This window comes from Ranitomeya imitator, chromosome 5 (genome assembly GCF_032444005.1).
Source record: "Ranitomeya imitator isolate aRanImi1 chromosome 5, aRanImi1.pri, whole genome shotgun sequence".
NCBI classification, from domain to species: Eukaryota; Metazoa; Chordata; class Amphibia; order Anura; family Dendrobatidae; genus Ranitomeya; species Ranitomeya imitator.
This window is the reverse complement of record NC_091286.1, coordinates 278,694,703-278,712,948: the sequence shown is the minus strand read 5'-3', so window position 1 is coordinate 278,712,948 and position 18,246 is coordinate 278,694,703. Positions and strand designations below refer to the sequence as shown.

Below are 18,246 nucleotides of genomic sequence, written 5' to 3'. Positions count from 1 at the left end.
TATCGCCATCTTGTCGCTTGTGCGCTGTAGCGATTTGCAATGTGTAACACCAGCTTTCCTGTTTAGGGACGGAGGAGAGAGAGAGAGAGAGAGAGAGAGAGAGAGAGCAAGAGAGAGAGAGAGAAAAAGAAAAAATTCCCATTGACTTTGCATTGGGTTTCGTGTTTCGGTCGATCCCCGACTTTTCGCCATAATCGGCCGATTTCACTCGACTCGACCCTAAAAAACTAAAAGTCGCTCAACCCTAGTGGTGACAGTTCTCACACATACCGGAGACACTTACACATGTAGACTTATTCAAATGAATGGGTCTGTGCACATGTGACACATGTATATACAAACATTGTTTTTCTGCAGCCACAACCTGCTCTCTTGACAGTAAAAACTCTGCTATCAAAACGCCCATTTTTCCATGTTTTTACAGTCTTTTTTGCATTTTTTTTGGGGGGTGCGGATTACATGTGTGCTTTAGCTATAGCATATGTTTAATAAAGTTAGTATAATTAATTAAAAGTGTATTAAAAATTCTGCAAAAATGCTGACAGAATTGTCATGCTGCAGATTTCAAAAACATTCTCAAATTCAGTCAGGAAAAAAAAAGCTAAGCATGTGCTTCAGGGATGATTGTGCACCACATTCCAGCATGGTAAAATGACTTTTCCTGATATCTACCGGTCTATCCTTATTCATTCCTAAGTACGAGATGAGCAACTACTACTTGGGATACTACGTGTGCCTTATGGGTTAATATAGAAGCCCTATTAGATAACATGTACTGTTGCATGAGATACTATATGTGTTTGTATTTGAGGATCACTACCTATCTATTGTCTCCCTATTGCTGCCAAGTGTTGCCACCATTTGACTAATCTGTATAACTATGTTTGACTATATGACGCAACAAAATGATATGTTTCCTCTAAGTATAAGTATGGAAGGACTGTGGGACCAGGGAACTAATGCCTGAGATGACCCAGCTGTACAGATTTTGCATCGAGACCAAGGAAAGACATTATACTTCTGCCAACGATGAACATTTCAGTCCCAAGTGCGCCAGATTGGAGGAATAGTCTCTATGTAGTTAAACATAATGGAAAGACATTAACGGAGATTTACTGTTGTAATTATGCAATCTAATTAATAGGGTAATTTAAAGAAGAACATGCTTTTCTGCTTAAAGATAGTGATTAAAGATAAATTCATTAGCTTGATTTTCCTTCATTCAGTTGGTGGAAAAAGTGCATAATTTGCTGTGTACCCCTCTTTCCTTTCTAATTTATTCTAATATATAATTATATTTCAGATTATACCCTGTGACATACAATGTCATTATCTAAATGAGTCTACCAGCAGCAGACAAGACTATTTAGAAGGTATGGACATTCAGACATTAAGGATCAGATTCCTTATCACTATAGTCATTGTTTCAGGCTTTTCTAATTTATTTCCTTCTTGTAACCTGGCAAATAGACAGCTATGCAGTAAAACAATAGGTCAATATACAGCAAATGAGGAAATCCGGATCTCTGTGCAGATGCAGGTGTTTGCTTTGGGTAAAAGTATAATAAAGTATATTTCATCAAGACTGATACTTTGATTTTCACAAAGTTTGCTGCTGACAATATCTGTAAAGTGCTGAGGAATATGATGGTGCCACATAAGTAAGCATAATAAATAATAATAATAATAATAAATAGCTCAGGAGAAAGTGTTAATGAACAGAATGCATCTGATACCATTCTGTCATGCTAGTTGCTTAAAAAGGTATATAAGTGCTTTCTTATTTAAGTGGAGATGAAAAAAATCCCAAATTTGTGAAAAAAAAATGGCGCCATTTTCCGAGCGTCTCCATTTTTCGCGATCTGAGGCTTGGTGAGGGCTTATTATTTGCCCATCAAGCTGACTTTTTTATAGATACCACATTGGAATAGATACGATCTTTTTATCTCCTCTTATTGCATTTTATTGCAATTTTGCGGCGACCAAAAAAAAAGTAATTCTGGAGTTTTGATTTTTTTTTTCATTACATCGTTTACTGATCAGATTAATTAGATAGATCTGGCGTTTCTGAAAGCGCAAGTATTTGTGTTTATTTATTTTTCTATTATTTTATTTTGAATGGGGCAAAAAAGAGGTGATTTGAACTTTTATATTTTTATTTTTTTTATATTTTTAAATCTTTTTTTCTAGTTTTTACTTGCTTCAATAGTCTCCATTAGAGACTTGAAGATGGGATTGTCTGATCGCTTGTGCTACACATGGCAGGGCTTCAGTACTGCTATGTGTAGCAGAAATGCTCTTCTGCTATGAATGTCGGCTGCTGGGCGGAGCTCATTGAAGAGCAAAAATGACAATCACAGGAGTCTCCTGTAGACCCCAGGTTGTCATGCCAACCCACTCACGATCAAGTGACAGAGGCGCCGATGGGCAGGCTTTATGACACACCTCCAGCGCGGCCATGGTAAATGCTGTTGTGGGTGATCGACAGCGGCATTTAACATGTTAACAGCAGCGGGTGGATTGTGGTTCTACCTATGGCTGTTAAGGGCACATGTCAGCTGATGACATCAGCTGTCATGTGCCAAAGCCCGCCTCAAACAGGGAGAGGCGACCTATGACGTACCTATGCATCATAGGTCATAAAGGGGTTAATTGCTGTGAAGAAAGGTTCATGGTGTGCTAAAAATACCAGCAAGTGCCAGGAGTGTCTGATAAAGAGGATTCAGCTACAGAACTAGTTTAACAGCAGTGCACTGCTTGCTCAGGAATGGCAGCAAGCAAGTGTCAATGCATTTGCACACGGTGAGACAAAGAAGTTTTGGAGAAAACAGGTGCGTCCAGCAAGTGGTGAGGATAAAAAATAACTTTTAATAGGCACAAATAAAAATATTACAAACATATGATGTCTAGCACTGTATACACACTGGCTCAGAGCCTAGAAATGGTCAACGCGTTTCGTCTTTATGTAGTCATGAGATCTTGACTAAGACATAAAGTCGAAACGCGTTGATCGTTTCTAGGCTTTGAGCCAGTGTGTACACAGTGCTGGATACCATATGTTTGTATTATTTTTACTTGTGCCTATTAAAAGTTATTTTTTATCCTCACCACTCACTGGACGCACCTGTTTTCTATTGGACATTGTTGTGGTTGCTTCGCCGTGGTCCGTGCGGTGTGTCGGTATGCAAGCAGGAGGTCAAGACAACAGGAAATGGTGAGCTGATTTTTTTTCTGATGAAGCTCCCTTCAGACTGTTTTGGACGTCTGAAAAATTATTGTCTGAAGAATAAAAGGTGTCCTGTGCCATGCCAACATTAAAGCAACCTGAGACCATTCATGAGTGGGGTTCCTTATCATCCAACAGAGTGGGCTCACTCACATTTTTGCCTAAGACCAGTGCCATGAATATAGAATGGCATCTAAACATCCCCCAAGAACAACTTCTCCCAATGATCTAGGACAATTTGGTAATGAACAAAGCTTTTACAGCATGATGGAACATGTCACAACTTGACTGTGAAGAAAACATTGAAATTTGTGGTTTATGGCCAGGAAACTCCCCAGATCTCAATGCTATTGAGAACTTGTTAATCCTCAAAAAGTGGGTGGAAAAACACAGAAACTGTGATAAAGTACAAGCATTGCTTAGGTAAGAAATGTATCATGGGGTTACCGCAACGGAGTGGAGCCAGAAGACCGCAGTGTCTGGTTGCTCCTACTACGCTGAGAAGAAGCACTTCTCCAGTGTATTAAACATGTTTAGTTCTTCCAGCAGAATAGGGTTTAATCGCCATATTGGAAACTCCTACATTCTGTCTATCGGGTTGGTGTACTGTGGTGCACGGTAGCGCCTCTCTTCCCAGGGTGAGAGAAGGGGCAGAAGAAGGGCTGCACTAGGAGATAAGGTAAGGGTGGAGGCCCCGGCGACTTTGCCATCTGAAGTATCCCAGGGAACAGGGTGAGCTAGGGCGCCCCCTAATGTCAGGGTCAGGAAAGATGCCCCTGGTCCCAGGTCACTCATCGGTCAAATCATGACAAAATGATTGTCATCAGCCAGGATTTAGCCCAGAACCTCATATCCAGAATTCCAATATGTATGGCAGAAGTCTTGAAAAAGTCAACACAATATTAAGCTTTACATAAATCGGTTGTATTGAAAAACTTATGAAATGCTTATAACTGTACATCAATAACTATAGAAACTTCAGAGCAAAAGATTTAAAATCACTGAAGCAGCAAACTCTGTAAAAAAATAAATTTGTGTCAGTCTAAATAATTTTGGCCATGACTGTGTGTGATTGTGACTACATAATAATTGTTATTTTAGCCCCAATTTATTATACAATGCCCATTTGATGGCTAATCTACATGTAAAGGCAACATGCACAGACCTTTATTATACACTGACATTGTGCTGTCATTGGCTTCTTCTGGTCCTGATTTAAAAGAATGGAACTAATCTTCAGAAATTTCTGCAACTAAATCTGCCACGTGATAATATACTAAAAATGACTTTTATATTATTTTACAGACTGTATTGTTGTGCCAGCACCTCCTTTTGTGTCTTCTATTGGGTCACATAATGTAACATTAAGGTGGAATCCAGCAAATCTATCTGAAACAACATATATGGTTCAGATCAAATATGCGAATGTTCCAAGTGAATGGGAAAATACCCAGGTGAGCTATAACTACAAGCACATTAAAGTCTGCAAAGCAGTAGAAAACAAATGTAAAGTCGAGTTCATTGCTTACTGCCACTCTGGTGCAGTTCAAGTTTTTAAACCAACTTGTACAAATTAGTTTTTAGCCAAGTGGTTGCTCTGAGTGGCTCTTATCAGTGTCAGAAGAGAAATTAAAGGGCCACTGTCACCCCCCTCCAGCCGTTAGAAACTAGAAGAGCCACCTTGTGCAGCATTAATGCTGCATTCTGACAAGGTGGCTCTTTTAGTTATTGGTGCAGTCAAAGCAGAAATAAAGCGTTTTATAATTTCGCAAAAATACCTGTCTTTAGTCGTGGAGGCAGCCTGTGCGGCCGCCCTGCTTGTGAATCCCAGCCCGCACTGTGAATAAAGCATAACACACTGCTGGGCTGGGATTCACAAGCAGGGTGGCTGCACAGGCGCAGTCTGCGAGACTGCATCTGAGGTCAGACGGGCAGCACTCACTGCGCCTACCCCTGGCAGAACTAAACAGCGCAGGCGCCGGATTTGATTGGAAAACAGCGTGGAGGGGGCGGCGCCCGGCGCCGAAGAAGCTCTGAGTGACGGAAGTGTGGCGTGTGCAGCAGGGGGTTAAGACCTGCCTCCCTGTCTAAAGACAGGTATTTTTGCAAAATTATAAAATGCTTTATTTCTGCTTTGACTGCACCAATAACTAAAAGAGCCACCTTGTCAGAATGCAGCATTACTGCTGCACAAGGTGGCTTTTCTAGTTTCTAACGGCTGGAGGGGGTGACAGAGTGCCTTTAAAATGTTATATTGTTAAAAATGTTTGATTTTTTTGTAACTGTTTGTATGTCAGCGCTGGAGTGGTGCTAATAATCTAAGTTCTCCGCATTTGCAATATACTTACTAGCAGCCTACTTCAGCTGTTCTCGGTGACGCTCAAGTCAGCTTCTGTAGTTTCTGACCTGCTGGATCGCTCTATTGTTTAACAAGTTAACTATTATCATTTCTCAGTGTAAGTGCAGCGCCCCAGAGACCTGGTCGTTGCAGTGGTGTCGCTCTGCCACTAAGGGGAGTGATGGTGCGTCTGATGGCACTAAAGGAGTTCATCTGACCAGGTATCACCAGCACACATTATACTTCACACTCTGGCCACTAGGGGGAGCAAAAGGTTTTATTTATTAGGCCACTCCTCACACTGGTAAAACTAGGGGTTGGATAGGAAGTTAGGGAGAAGCTGACTGGGTTTTGCCCAGGTAATATCCCGTGGCAGGGGGTGTTGCGGGGGAGACTTCAGGGGAGGTGTGCGAACCTGGCAGAGACTTAGTGACAAGGACAGATCGTTGCAGAGCTGCGCCTGCACTACCTTGCGGCGGCATCTAAAGAAAGGACACGAAGCGAAGGATATTGTGGACAGTGAGAAACGAGATCAAGCACAAAGGAGAGCCAGTAGGAGTCATGCCCTGAGAACGGCAACATCCTACTGAGGCGCGTAGCCGGTGACCGGAACACCGAGGAAGTAACTGACTCTATGCCTTACTTCAAATACCGCAGGACAGTTAATTATAGGTTGGCTGTCTACCATACATCACCTAAGCAGACATAGGGGGCAACCGTGGAGAGGGGCGTCTCTAGGGTCCCAGAATAGCTCCGAGCCTTTCCATCAAACGGGTGCGTCCTAGCCATAACAAACTTGGGGGACGGAGAATAGAAAGAACTAGAAAGAACGAGAGCAGAAGTTGTGAGGACTATCCCGAATGCTCAGCAGGGAAGAACTACAACACACAGGCGCTAGTGGTAGGCACTGATTTCCACCTGCAAAGGGAACTCTGGATGTGCCTTCAGACCGGCCGGTCTCAGACAGCCCTGTTAACAGTGCTCTGGATTGCGGATCCTGAAGCCTTCAGTAAAAGGTAAAGAGACTGCAACCCTGTGTCCTCGTTATTGACTGCACCTCACACCATCGCCACCTACACCACTGGGAAGCCCTGGGGACTCACTTGACCTGTGGGAAGGTATACCATCTAGCTGCCATAACACCACCCCAGTGGACCCCAAGCAGCGTCGGTCACCCTGACCGAATACCACAGGTGGTGTCACAAAACCTTAGCTGACTTTCATTATCTCTTTTATTGGACGCCCCTTAGCAGGGTCCAGCCACCGTGACATCCCCAGAACCGAGCCAGAGAGGACCGGTACCGAGTAACCCGTGGCCCTGCATCTGGGGGCGCTCCATAAGTCTTTGAGAGCCAGAACAGGCTCTCACAGACTTACACTAAGGCCGGGGTCACACTTGCGAGTGTGATGCGAGCAGCTCGTGCAAGTCTCGTATGAATACCCGGCACTGCCACTGGTACTTGGGACCAGAGTGTGCGGCTACATAGAAATGCATCCAGTCGCACGCTTCGGTCCGAGTGCCAGTAGCAGGGCCGGGTATTGATGCGAGAGACTTGAGCGAGTTTCTCACATCACACTCACAAGTGTCACCCTGGCCTAAGAGGTTGTTACCATTGTTCTGGCACCGAATAAAACGACATTTTTATTTCTTCACTTAAAATACTGAACACACTCACCATACAGACAACCGTGCTTAGCTAAAACATAACCCTCACACTGTAAATGTTCTAAATTTCCCTGCCTTGGCACCCTAGGATTATTCGAGATTGGCGCCCCCGCTCAACGGTGGCTGTCCCTCTTACTTCTGTCCAGCCCCTAATAATAATGTGATACAGTTGAACTCCAATCTAACATGACAGGAAAAAATGAAAAAGACAGATATTGCCTTTAAGCGTTAGTGTTCCATGGCAATCATATAGACAGTGTGAGGTAGAGTGAATGAAAAACTTAATTAAAGTGCAAAAAAGTGCATAACATACATAGAGTACCTCTCTATAACTGTTCCCTGCTCTGGCAGCCTACCTAACTGTGGAGGTTGGCACCCTACTGTACAGCGGAAACGGCGCCCCCACTCCTCGACGGCTCACCCTACCAGTGGCCCTATATATAAACTGTATGTAATATAGTGGGCATATAACCAATTTCCAATCACAGTTATAGACACAAGATAGATTTCATCTATATCAACAGAATGAGGCATGAGGAACTTATCCTCAGAATATCACAAAACGATGAGTACCCTATTTGGCTTAACTGGCATCTTTTTTATAATATAACATGAGTGCACAGTGTTCATCCAGACTGTGCTCTTTTCTGTTGATATAGATGAAATCTATCTTTTGTCTATAACTGTGGTTGGAAATTGGTACCGCCACACCATGACCAGATCACATATTATCACCACATAGTGACCAAATAATAGCATATACAAGGAACAAATACTGCCACACCATGATCAGATCACATATTACCAAAACATAATGACCGAAAACTACAATACTGATCATTAATAAAAAAAACACAATACTAATATCACCGTAACTGCCATTATACACAGGAAATCTGTACTTCATATACAGTCTCTGTGTACTGGTAAAACAGTGATTACCGGTGACCATTATATACAGGAGCTCTGTATATAGTACATAGTGCACAGGTAATACAGTTATCACCAGTGACATTATACACAAGAGCTCTGTACATAGTATACAGTATATAGTGTCAGTGTATATGTAACACACTGACTCACCAGTGACCTCTCTAGTTGAAGTCCTTCATCTTTGCTTTCCATTTTCATCCAGCACACACCGCCATCTCTTCTTCCAGCCAGGACTTGTCCCTGCAGAAAATAACACAGTTATCTAGAGCACATTCCCCAAGTTTTTCCCCAACCTCTACACTACGCAAGATGAAGAAAAAAAGCTGCCATGTCACCCTTGTGAGATAGCGCTCCCTGAGTGCATTGGGGGACACTCGCTTGGCAACGGGATTAACGCACTCAGGCATGGTTTCTCACAAAAACAGTTTATTCTGGTTCATTTAGACTCATAAACCGCATCACAAACAGTTCATTATATACATCAATGGAACACATTAACCACCGACAGTCTTTTCCAATGGCAGATACTTCTCTGCCCATAACCCCCTTTATCAGGAGTTACCTTACAGGAGCTCCTGCTCCACATACTGACTCAGTCCTGGTTCCCAGGGAAGCTGCCGAACTGGGATCACCGTCGTTGTACCCAGGGTACTTCAGATAGTCCAGACCCGCAGACGGAACTGTAGCTTCCCCAACACAGTAGCCATCACAGGCTCTGCAGATACAGCCTCTGCATGTGCTATTCAGGAGGTCCAGTCTCAAGCACTTCCAAAACACAGGCCTTCAGTCTATAGCCTCACCAGGTGCTTCCAGGAATCCAGTCTGCTCCGGGACATTCCAACACACAAGCTATCCAGGATTTCACACTCTGACCATTCAGGTTCATACACTCTCAACATGTGACCCAAACCCTGGTCACATTATGTACTTGTAACCACCCCCATAGGTGAGAGGTGTGTGTGGTTAGTCAGTCCCGCCCAGCTCTCCAACTAACCCTGCAAGCCTCCCTTTTAACTATACAAATTCTTGTGGGACTACAGGTCCCAGAAAAACAATACTACAGGCTTACAGCGCAGACTCCCTCTGCGACACATACCGGCCATTTACAATTATGCTGGACACTGTTTCATTATCACCATTACAGATACGCCTCCATGTGTATCCTAAGGAGCACATACAGTGCCATCTGGCTGTAACATGGGTCTCTGCATCACACCCTGCACAGTAACAGGACCTCTCATCCCTCACACTGAAAACAGTATCCTCAAAAATATCCTTTAATTTGCCCCTACAGTAATAATATCCCATGTGTCCTCCCATTCTGGACCCCACGTGTCCTCCCATTCTGCCTCATGTCTCTCCATACTTCCCCCATGTCTCTTCATATTGCCCTCACAGTCATTCATAGTAGTATAATGTACCCCATAGTCATATATAGCATTATGCACCCCCAAAACAGTATAATGCACCCTATACTACTATAATGCACCCTCATAGCAGTATAACGCACCGCATAATATAATGCAGCCCCATAGTATTATAATGCACCCCCATAACAGTATAATGCACACCCATAGCAGTATAATACACCCCATAGTATGATGCAGCCCCATAGCAGTATAATGCACCCATATAGCAGTATAAAGCATCCTATAGTACTATAATGCACCCCCATATTATAATGCACCCCATGGCAGTATAATGCACCCCCATAGCAGTATAATTCACCCCATAGGAGTATAAAGCACCCCATAGTATAATGCAGCCCCATAGCAGTATAATGCACCCCATAGTATAATGCAGCCCCATACCAGCATAATGCACCCCCTTTCCCTTCCCCCATAGTAGTATTATGTAGCCCCATAGTGGTATAATGTACCCCCATAGCAGTATAATGCACCCCATAGTAGTGTAATGAAGCCCCATAGCAGTATAATGTACACCATAGTATAATGCAGCCCATAGCAGTATATTGCATCACCATAGTAGTATACTGCACCCCCATAGCAGTATAATGCACTCTATAGCACTATAACGCACCCCCATAGTATAATGCACCCCCATAGTACAATGCAGCCCCATACCAGTATAATGCACCCCATTTCCCTCCCCCCATATTAGTAGTATAATGCACCCCCATACCGGTATAATATGCCCCATACCATACAGAAAAAAAGCTTTTCCTTACCTGGCCGAGCTCCAGCGGTGGCCTCCTCCTTAACTGTTGCCATGCGAGAGGAATCTCCTGAACAGCAACAGATTTTAACTGATCGTGTGTCGGAGGACACGCGATCAGTTACTGAAGCGGCAGAATCCTGCTCCTGGGGCCAGGTAACCAGAAGAGAGGGGACTCGCTGTGGGCCTTCTCTGTTCATCAGCCCCATACGCCAGTAAGGGCATTAATGCCTTAATGGCGGCCCTGCCGGGAACAGCTGAAGACGTTGGGTAGTAAATATAATACTAAGGTCAGATTAGTAGCACCACTCCAGCACTAAGAAAAAAATAGGTAGAGTGGGGCTTTAATGGGAGTCTGTCAGTACAAAATGACTGTTCAAACCTAGCACATGCTTTCAGTACACCCATGACATAATGGAGAATTTGAATTCACCTTCACACCTACTTTTTTGTAGTATAATACACCTTCCCACTTTTACTTGCTCTTGTAAAGTCAAAGCTGTTAAACATTGAAGAGGAGGATGGAGGTAGACAGAAAACAAGTAGGTGGTAAGTTGCACTGAACTACTAGGCCACATCAGGGGTGCACCGAGGCCAGGCTTGGTACGACTGGCCATTTTGTGCTGAAGATTCCTTTTAATATAGAGCCGAATCTTAAGCCTTTGAAAGATTAGTTGAAAGTGGATGAAGCCCCTAACTTTTGTTCTCTTTAAAATACAGCCAATAACAGAACCTTCATATACTATAAGCAACCTTCAACCCTACACAGAGTATTTGTTCCGAGTCATATGGATTATTTGTCATCTACAATTCTATTCTCAACCCAGCCCAGCCTATAGGACTCTCGCATCTGGAGGTAAGAAACTTCAACATTGAGATCACTTTGGTGCTTTCTTCTACTTTTTAAGTAAATCTCTAAAAATTTCAGAGACATGATGGAGGAACTGTGCTGCATAAAAAAGATGCTAGGAAATAGGTGACCAGTATGTCTACTGTTACTGCCCTGAATGTTTGTAGTATGCCCAGCAGTTACTATGAACTTTCACTTGCCATACATATTCAGTTTTTTTGTCTGGTGTAAATGTCCTGTAGTCCTTAATCTGAGGATGGTTTTCTTTTCTTCCTGCACCTCTCCATTCCAGAGTTATGCCCCTCCCTTAACTATTAAATAAATCTAGTCTTTTTAACCAAGTGCGCATGGTCCTAAAGAAGACTCTTCTAGAGAAAGTTGAAGACCATGTCCGCTTGTTTGGAAAGGCTAGTTTCAAATACAGGGAAGAGAAGGACAACTTTCAGGATTGGAAAAACGATATCAGATTTAGTAGAAGAACGGCATTTATGCCTGGTGAAAATAAAAAGACATACAGCTCTGGCAAAAATTAAGAGACCACCACATCAAAACCCTGTCATGGGCAGCCCAATCTCCAGACCTGAGCCCCATTGAAAACCTCTGGAATGTTATCAAAAGGATGATGGATAGTCACAAGCAATCAAACAAAGAAGAACTGCTTACATTTTTATGCCAGAAGCAGTGTGAAAGACTGGTGGAAAGCATGCCAAGAAGCATGAAAGCTGTGGTTATTTTACAAAATATTGATTTCTGAACTCTTCCTGAGTTAAAACATTAGTATTGTTGTTTCTAAATGATTATGAACTTGTTTTCTTTGCAATAATTGAGGTCTGAAAGCACTGAGGTTATTTTTAAATTTTGACCATTTTTCTTTGTCAGAAAATTTATTGCTTGGAAAGTTGGAGACATTTTGTCAGAAGTTTGTAGACTAAATGAACAATTTACATTTTACTCAAAAATATACCTATAAAGAGAAAAATCTGACAAACTGAACATTTTGCAGTGGTCTATTAGGGTATGTGTCCACGTTCAGGATTGCATCAGGATTTGGTCAGGATTTTTCATCAGTATTTGTAAGCCAAAACCAGGAGTGGAACAATTAGCGGAAAAGTATAATAGAAACATATGCACCACTTCTGTATTTATCATCCACTCCTGGTTTTGGCTTATAGATACTGATGGAAAATCCTGACCAAATCCTGATGCAATCCTGAACGTGGACACATACCCTTTTTGTTTGCCAGAGCTGTATGTATGAGAAGTGACAGATAGTAATACTAGATTACCATGCTTCTAGGTCTGCACATTATTACACAAAAAAATAAAGGGAACACTTAAGCAACAGAATATAACTCCTGTAAATCAAACTTCTGTGAAATCAAAGTGTCCACTTAGGAAGCAACACTATTTGAGAATCAATTTCACATGCTGTTCTGCAAATGGAATAGACAACAGATGGAAATTGTTGGCAATTATCAAGACACACTGAATAAAGGAGTGGTTCTGCAGGTGGGGACCACAGACCACATCTCAGTAGCAATGCTTTCTGGCTGATGTTTTGGTCACTTTTGAATGTTGGTTGTGCTTTCACACTCGTGGTAGCATGAGACAGACTCTACAGCCCACACAAGGGGCTCAGGTAGTGCAGCTCATCCAGGATGGCACATCAATGCAAGCTGTGGCAAGAAGGTTTGCTGTGTCTGTCAGTGTAGTGTCCAGAGGCTGGAGGCTCTACCAGGAGACAGGCCAGTACACCAGGAGATGTGGAGGGGGCCGTAAGAGGGAAACAACCCAGCAGCATGACCGCTATCTCAGCTTTTCTGCAAGGAGAAACAGAAGGAGCACCGCCAGAGCCCTGCAAGATGACCTCCAGAAGGCCACAAATGTGCATGTGTCTGCACAAATGCTTAGAAACCGACTCCTTGAGGATGATCTGAGTGCCCGATGTCCACAGATAGGGGTTGTGCTTACAGCCCAACACCATGCAGGACAATAGAGATTTGCCACAACACCAGGATTGGCAAATTCGCCACTGGCGAACTGTGCTCTTCACAGATGAAAGCAGGTTCACACTGAGCACATGTGACAGACGTGACAGAGTCTGGAGACACAGTGAAGAGCGATCTGCTGCCTGCAGCATCTTTCAGCATGACCGGTTTGGCAGTGGGTCAGTAATGGTGTGGGGTGGCATTTCTTTGGAGTGCTGCATAGCCCTCCATGTGCTCGCCAGGGGTAGCTTGACTGCCATTAGGTATCGAGATGAGATCCTCAGACCCCTTTTGAGACCATAAGCTGGTGCGGTTGGCCCTGGGTTCCTCCTAATGCAGTTCCTGCAAGATGAAGGCATTGAAGCTATGGTCTGGCCCGCCCATTCCCCAGCCCTGAATCCGATTGAACACATATGGGACATCATGCCTCGTTCCATCCACCAATGTCACGTTGCACCACAGACTGTCCAGGAGTTGGTGGATGCTTTAGTCCAGGTCTGGGAGGAGATCCCTCAGGAGACCATCCTCTGCCTCATCAGGAGCATGCCCAGGCAATGTAGGGAGGTCATACAGGCACATGGAGGCAACACACACAACTGAACATTGAGGTTATGCAGGACTGTGTGTAGTGCTTTGCACACCCGGTTGCATTTATTGTAGATGAAGATACCAATTTGATGATGTGATTTTTATGATTGCAACCTCATCTTTGCTTATATTCATTGCATAATTCCAGTTATGTCTTGTCTTTTTTTCTAGACAGCAAAATTTACTTAGTTTTGAGTCCCATGTCCCTCCCTGTTTTTCTGCACTCTTCTTATCAGTTTTATATTTTATACTTCATTATGTTATTGATTCAATAAAAAGTGAGATTTTTAGAATTTTCGTTTAAAGTCCACTCCTTTATCCTATGGTAGTACATTTACGTAGGATGTTGTGAAAAATTAACTTTGAATTTGGGAGTGGTCACCTAATATAATTGGTATTGCCACATTCAGAGGACCTTTTTTGTATATTAATATATGAATATAGTTCTCCACTCTATGTGACATATGTAGGTTTTACATTTTTGAAGTGTATTCTGTATTATCCTTTATTTGGTAAATGGGATCATGAGGACATGAGAACTTGCTCCCAACCAAAATAATATACTTATGTCCCCTGGATATTATCAGAATAAGATTGTGTTGTTTCTGGTAGACTTGTGCTGCCTGACTCGATTTAAAAGAAACCGGTGTTGACATATAGTTTGATCATTTCAATCCCTTCCTAACATATGACACACTGGTATATCACATGTCGGCTCCCTGTCTTTGATACCAGCTCAGAAATGAAAATGTTAAAACAAAAAATCTCCATGTTGGGAAAGGGTTAAATGAACATATTTCTAAGTTAGGCAATTAAAAATATAATCAGTTAATCACTATTTTTCTAAACAAATGACATACTAATCAGTCAACTAGAGAGAGTAAAATATTTAATATTACTTTTGGTTTTATTTATATGATTTATATTTGCATTTTTCAGTTCCTGCCTCTGCACCCCTAATTGAAAGACTTGATAGTTTTAGCAGCAACACAATAGAGGTCAGCTGGCTCCCTCCGCTTTCCCCAAATGGACCTATTGTTGGATATAATCTGAAACTGTCTACTGATGGTGAAATCCCAAACCATATTTCAGTGGTTCAAAAGCAACATTTTCAATTTTATGGTACAAAACCAACAACAACTTACAGGTAAAATATAGATATGAGCCAAATAAGAGCAAATGGCATGGAATAGAAATTCACAATTTTATAGGTTTTATTCTGATTATAGAGACAAAACTAAATAAAGGTAGAGTTAGTATCACTATTTTTATATAATAATAATCATGGAAAATTTTGAGGTTTATTACATAATTTTTCATTTATATGGACCAAATTGAAATAATAAACAAATCAGTGTGGGCACCATAATGAATATCAAAATAGACTCCCTATTGTGGTGTTGGGTTTTGCCACCCTATACAAATTGGCTTGTTGTTTGTTTCTGTTAGGTTCCCTTTAACAATGCTAAAAATAATAGTACTGTATATCTTATAGAAAATCTTGACATGGAAAAGTAACATAACATTCCAGGGGTAGTAGATCAATATAAAAAACAGGTTTACAAGTGATTTTGCTAGTTTGTCAAAACTGGAAAGTCCGGTCATCATATTTAACCTTTGATTGACCAGATGTTGAATTCTATTAGGCTAGAGGGGGGTAGAAAGACAGATTTAAAAGAAGGCGACAGAGCCAATATTTAGAATCAATATTTAGAATATTTTTTTATAAAGTCATTTTCTGCTTTATAGAAGCCTTTCTGACTTATAACAAGCTCTCTGTAGATACATATTTGAGCGATCAGATTTAATATGTAATACATTGCTAGTCACCATTATTGGCACCCCTTCATTTTTTCATAGACTATACAATATATTCAGAAATAAATGCAAATGTACAAAAGTTATATCCTCAGGATTTTTTAATTAGTGGTCCAAAGTAATGCAACAATAAAACATTGTTTTTCGCCTTACATGTTGCAATTTCAAAGAAGAAACAGAATACACAGCATGGGCAGCAATAAAGGCACCCCGAATTAATACTTGGTTGCACACCCTTTGGTATTGATGACAGCCTCCAAATGTTTCCATCAATAAGCTCCTCGCACTTCTCAGCTGGTATTTTATCCCACTCTTCCTTTGCAGTTTGTTTAAGGTCTTCAATGTTTCCAGGGCTCTTTTTTCCCAATGGCAGATTTCAACTCATCCCAAATATTTTGAATGAGATTAAGGTCAGGACTCATTAATGGCCATTTTAAAACAGTTCAGTGTACTTTTGCATATACAGGTGCTTCTCACAAAATTAGAATATCATGAAAAGTTAATTAATTTCAGTTCTTCAATGCAAAAAGTAAAATTAATATATTATATAGAGTTATTACAAACATAGTGATCTATTTCAAGTGTTTATTTCTGTTAATGTTGACGATTATTGCTTGCAGCCAGTGAAAACCCAAAAGTCATTATTTCAGTAAATTAGAATAATTAACAAAAAAAACACCTGCAAAGATTTCCTAAGAGTTTATAAAGGTCCCTTAGTCTGTTTCAGTAGGTTCCACAATCATGGGAAAGACTGCTGACTTGACAAATGTCCGGAAGGCAGTCACTGACACACTCCACAAGGAGGGTAAGCAACAAAAGGTCATTGCTATAGAAGCTGGCTGCTTACAGAATGCTGTATACAAGCATATTGATAGAAAGTTGAGTGGAAGGAAAAAGTGTGGTAGAAAAAGGTGCACAAGCAACCGGGATAACCGCAAGGCCATTCAAAAATTTAGGGGAGATTCACAAAGAGTGGACTGCTGCTGGAGTAATTGCTCGTAACAAGGACATGGGCTACAAGTATCGCATTCCTTGTGTCAAGCCACTTATGACCAATAGACAACACCAGAAGCGTCTTACCTGGGCCAAAGAGAAAAAGAACTGGACTGTTGCTCAGTGGTCCAAGGTGTTGTTTTCAGATTAAAGTAAATGTAGCATTTGATTTGCAAATTAAAGTCCCAGAGTCTTGAGGAAGAGTGGAGAGGCACACAATCCAAGCTGCTTGAGGTCTAGTGTGAAGTTTCCACAATCAGTGATGGTTTGGGGAGCCATGTCATCTGCTGGTGTAGGTCCACTGTGTTTTATCAAGACCAAAGTCAGCACAGCCGTCTACCAGAAAATTTTAGAGCACTTCATGCTTCCCTCTACCAACAAGATTTTTGGAAATGGAAATTTCATTCTCCAGCAGGACTTGGCACCTGTCCACACTTCCAAAAGTACCAATGCCTGGTTTAAAAACAACAGTATCACTGTGCTTGATTGGTCAGGAAACTCGAATTACCTTAACCCCATAGAGAATCTATGGTGTATTGTCAAGAGGAAGATGAGAGACACCAGACCCTACAATGCAGATGAGCTGAAGGCTGCTGTCAGAGGAACCTGGGCTTCCATAACACCTCAGCAGTGCCACAGGCTGATCGCCTCCATGCCACGCCGCATTGATGCAGTACTTGATGCAAAAGGAGCTCCAACCAAGTACTGAGTGCATTTACTGAACATACATTTCAGTAGGCCAACATTTCACATTTTACAAACATTTTTCAAGCTCGTGTTATAATTTTCTAATTTACTGAGATAATGACTTTTGGGTTGTCGTTGGTTGTAAACCATAATCATCAACACTAACAGAAACAAATAAACTCTTGAAATAGATCACTCTGTTTGCAAAGACTGTAATATACGAGTTTCACTTTTTGTAATAAAGAACTGTTATATATTAGCTTTTTGATGATATTCTAATTTTGTGAGAAGCACATATAGATGATAAAATGTGTTAACTGGGCAATAATATCTCCCCCTCTTCAGGCTCTGTTAGTAAAAAAGGTACCTCTGCTTATACCATATATTTTCTATAGGCTTTCCATCAATGCGGTAAATAAAGAAGGAGAAGGCCCTGCTGCTGAAGACAACATTACTACATTGGGATCACCAGGTAACATTGCTAATTAGAACTATAATGTACAATACAAATACATATTGCCTAAAATACCACAATTTCATGTTATAATTAGTGATGATTGAACGTGCTCGGATAACATGTTTGAGTCCCGGCGGCTGTTAGACAGTCTTGTTAGTTCCGTTAGCTGTCTAACAGCTGCACAGACTCAAACAAATAATTTGAGCATGCCCAAGATACACGGATAACACCCGAGCATGCTCGGATAACACGTTATCCGAGCACGTTAGCTCATCACCAGTTACAATGTGTAACGGTTCAAATTACCAAAAGGAAAGACAATATTCTATCCATATGTTACAAAAATCAAAGGTACAGTAGTTGTAGGCTTTTCCATTTGGTAAAATTTAGCTAGATTCTTAAAGGTGCACTATAGGATTAGAAAAGTCTTTAGAGATAACAACACACTTGTCAGCAGGTTGTGAGAGATATTGCAAATCAGCTCCATTCATTCTAAGAAGCTTAGCAAGAAAAGTCACCATCTAAAG

The 18,246-nt window shown here is 41.6% G+C and overlaps 1 protein-coding gene across 7 annotated transcripts in view; it reads left to right on the top strand.

The window, feature by feature from the left end:
* ROS1 (ROS proto-oncogene 1, receptor tyrosine kinase) overlaps positions 1 to 18,246 on the top strand; it is a 416,131-nt gene that overhangs the window by 9,409 nt on the left and 388,476 nt on the right. For all 7 annotated transcript variants that reach the window (XM_069726197.1, XM_069726196.1, XM_069726195.1 and 4 more), the window contains exons 2-6: positions 1,304 to 1,373; positions 4,532 to 4,680; positions 11,059 to 11,194; positions 14,704 to 14,911; positions 17,658 to 17,734. In XM_069726197.1, the coding sequence (XP_069582298.1) occupies positions 1,304 to 1,373; positions 4,532 to 4,680; positions 11,059 to 11,194; positions 14,704 to 14,911; positions 17,658 to 17,734 (640 nt within the window). The remainder of the gene's footprint in view (positions 1 to 1,303; positions 1,374 to 4,531; positions 4,681 to 11,058; positions 11,195 to 14,703; positions 14,912 to 17,657; positions 17,735 to 18,246) is intronic.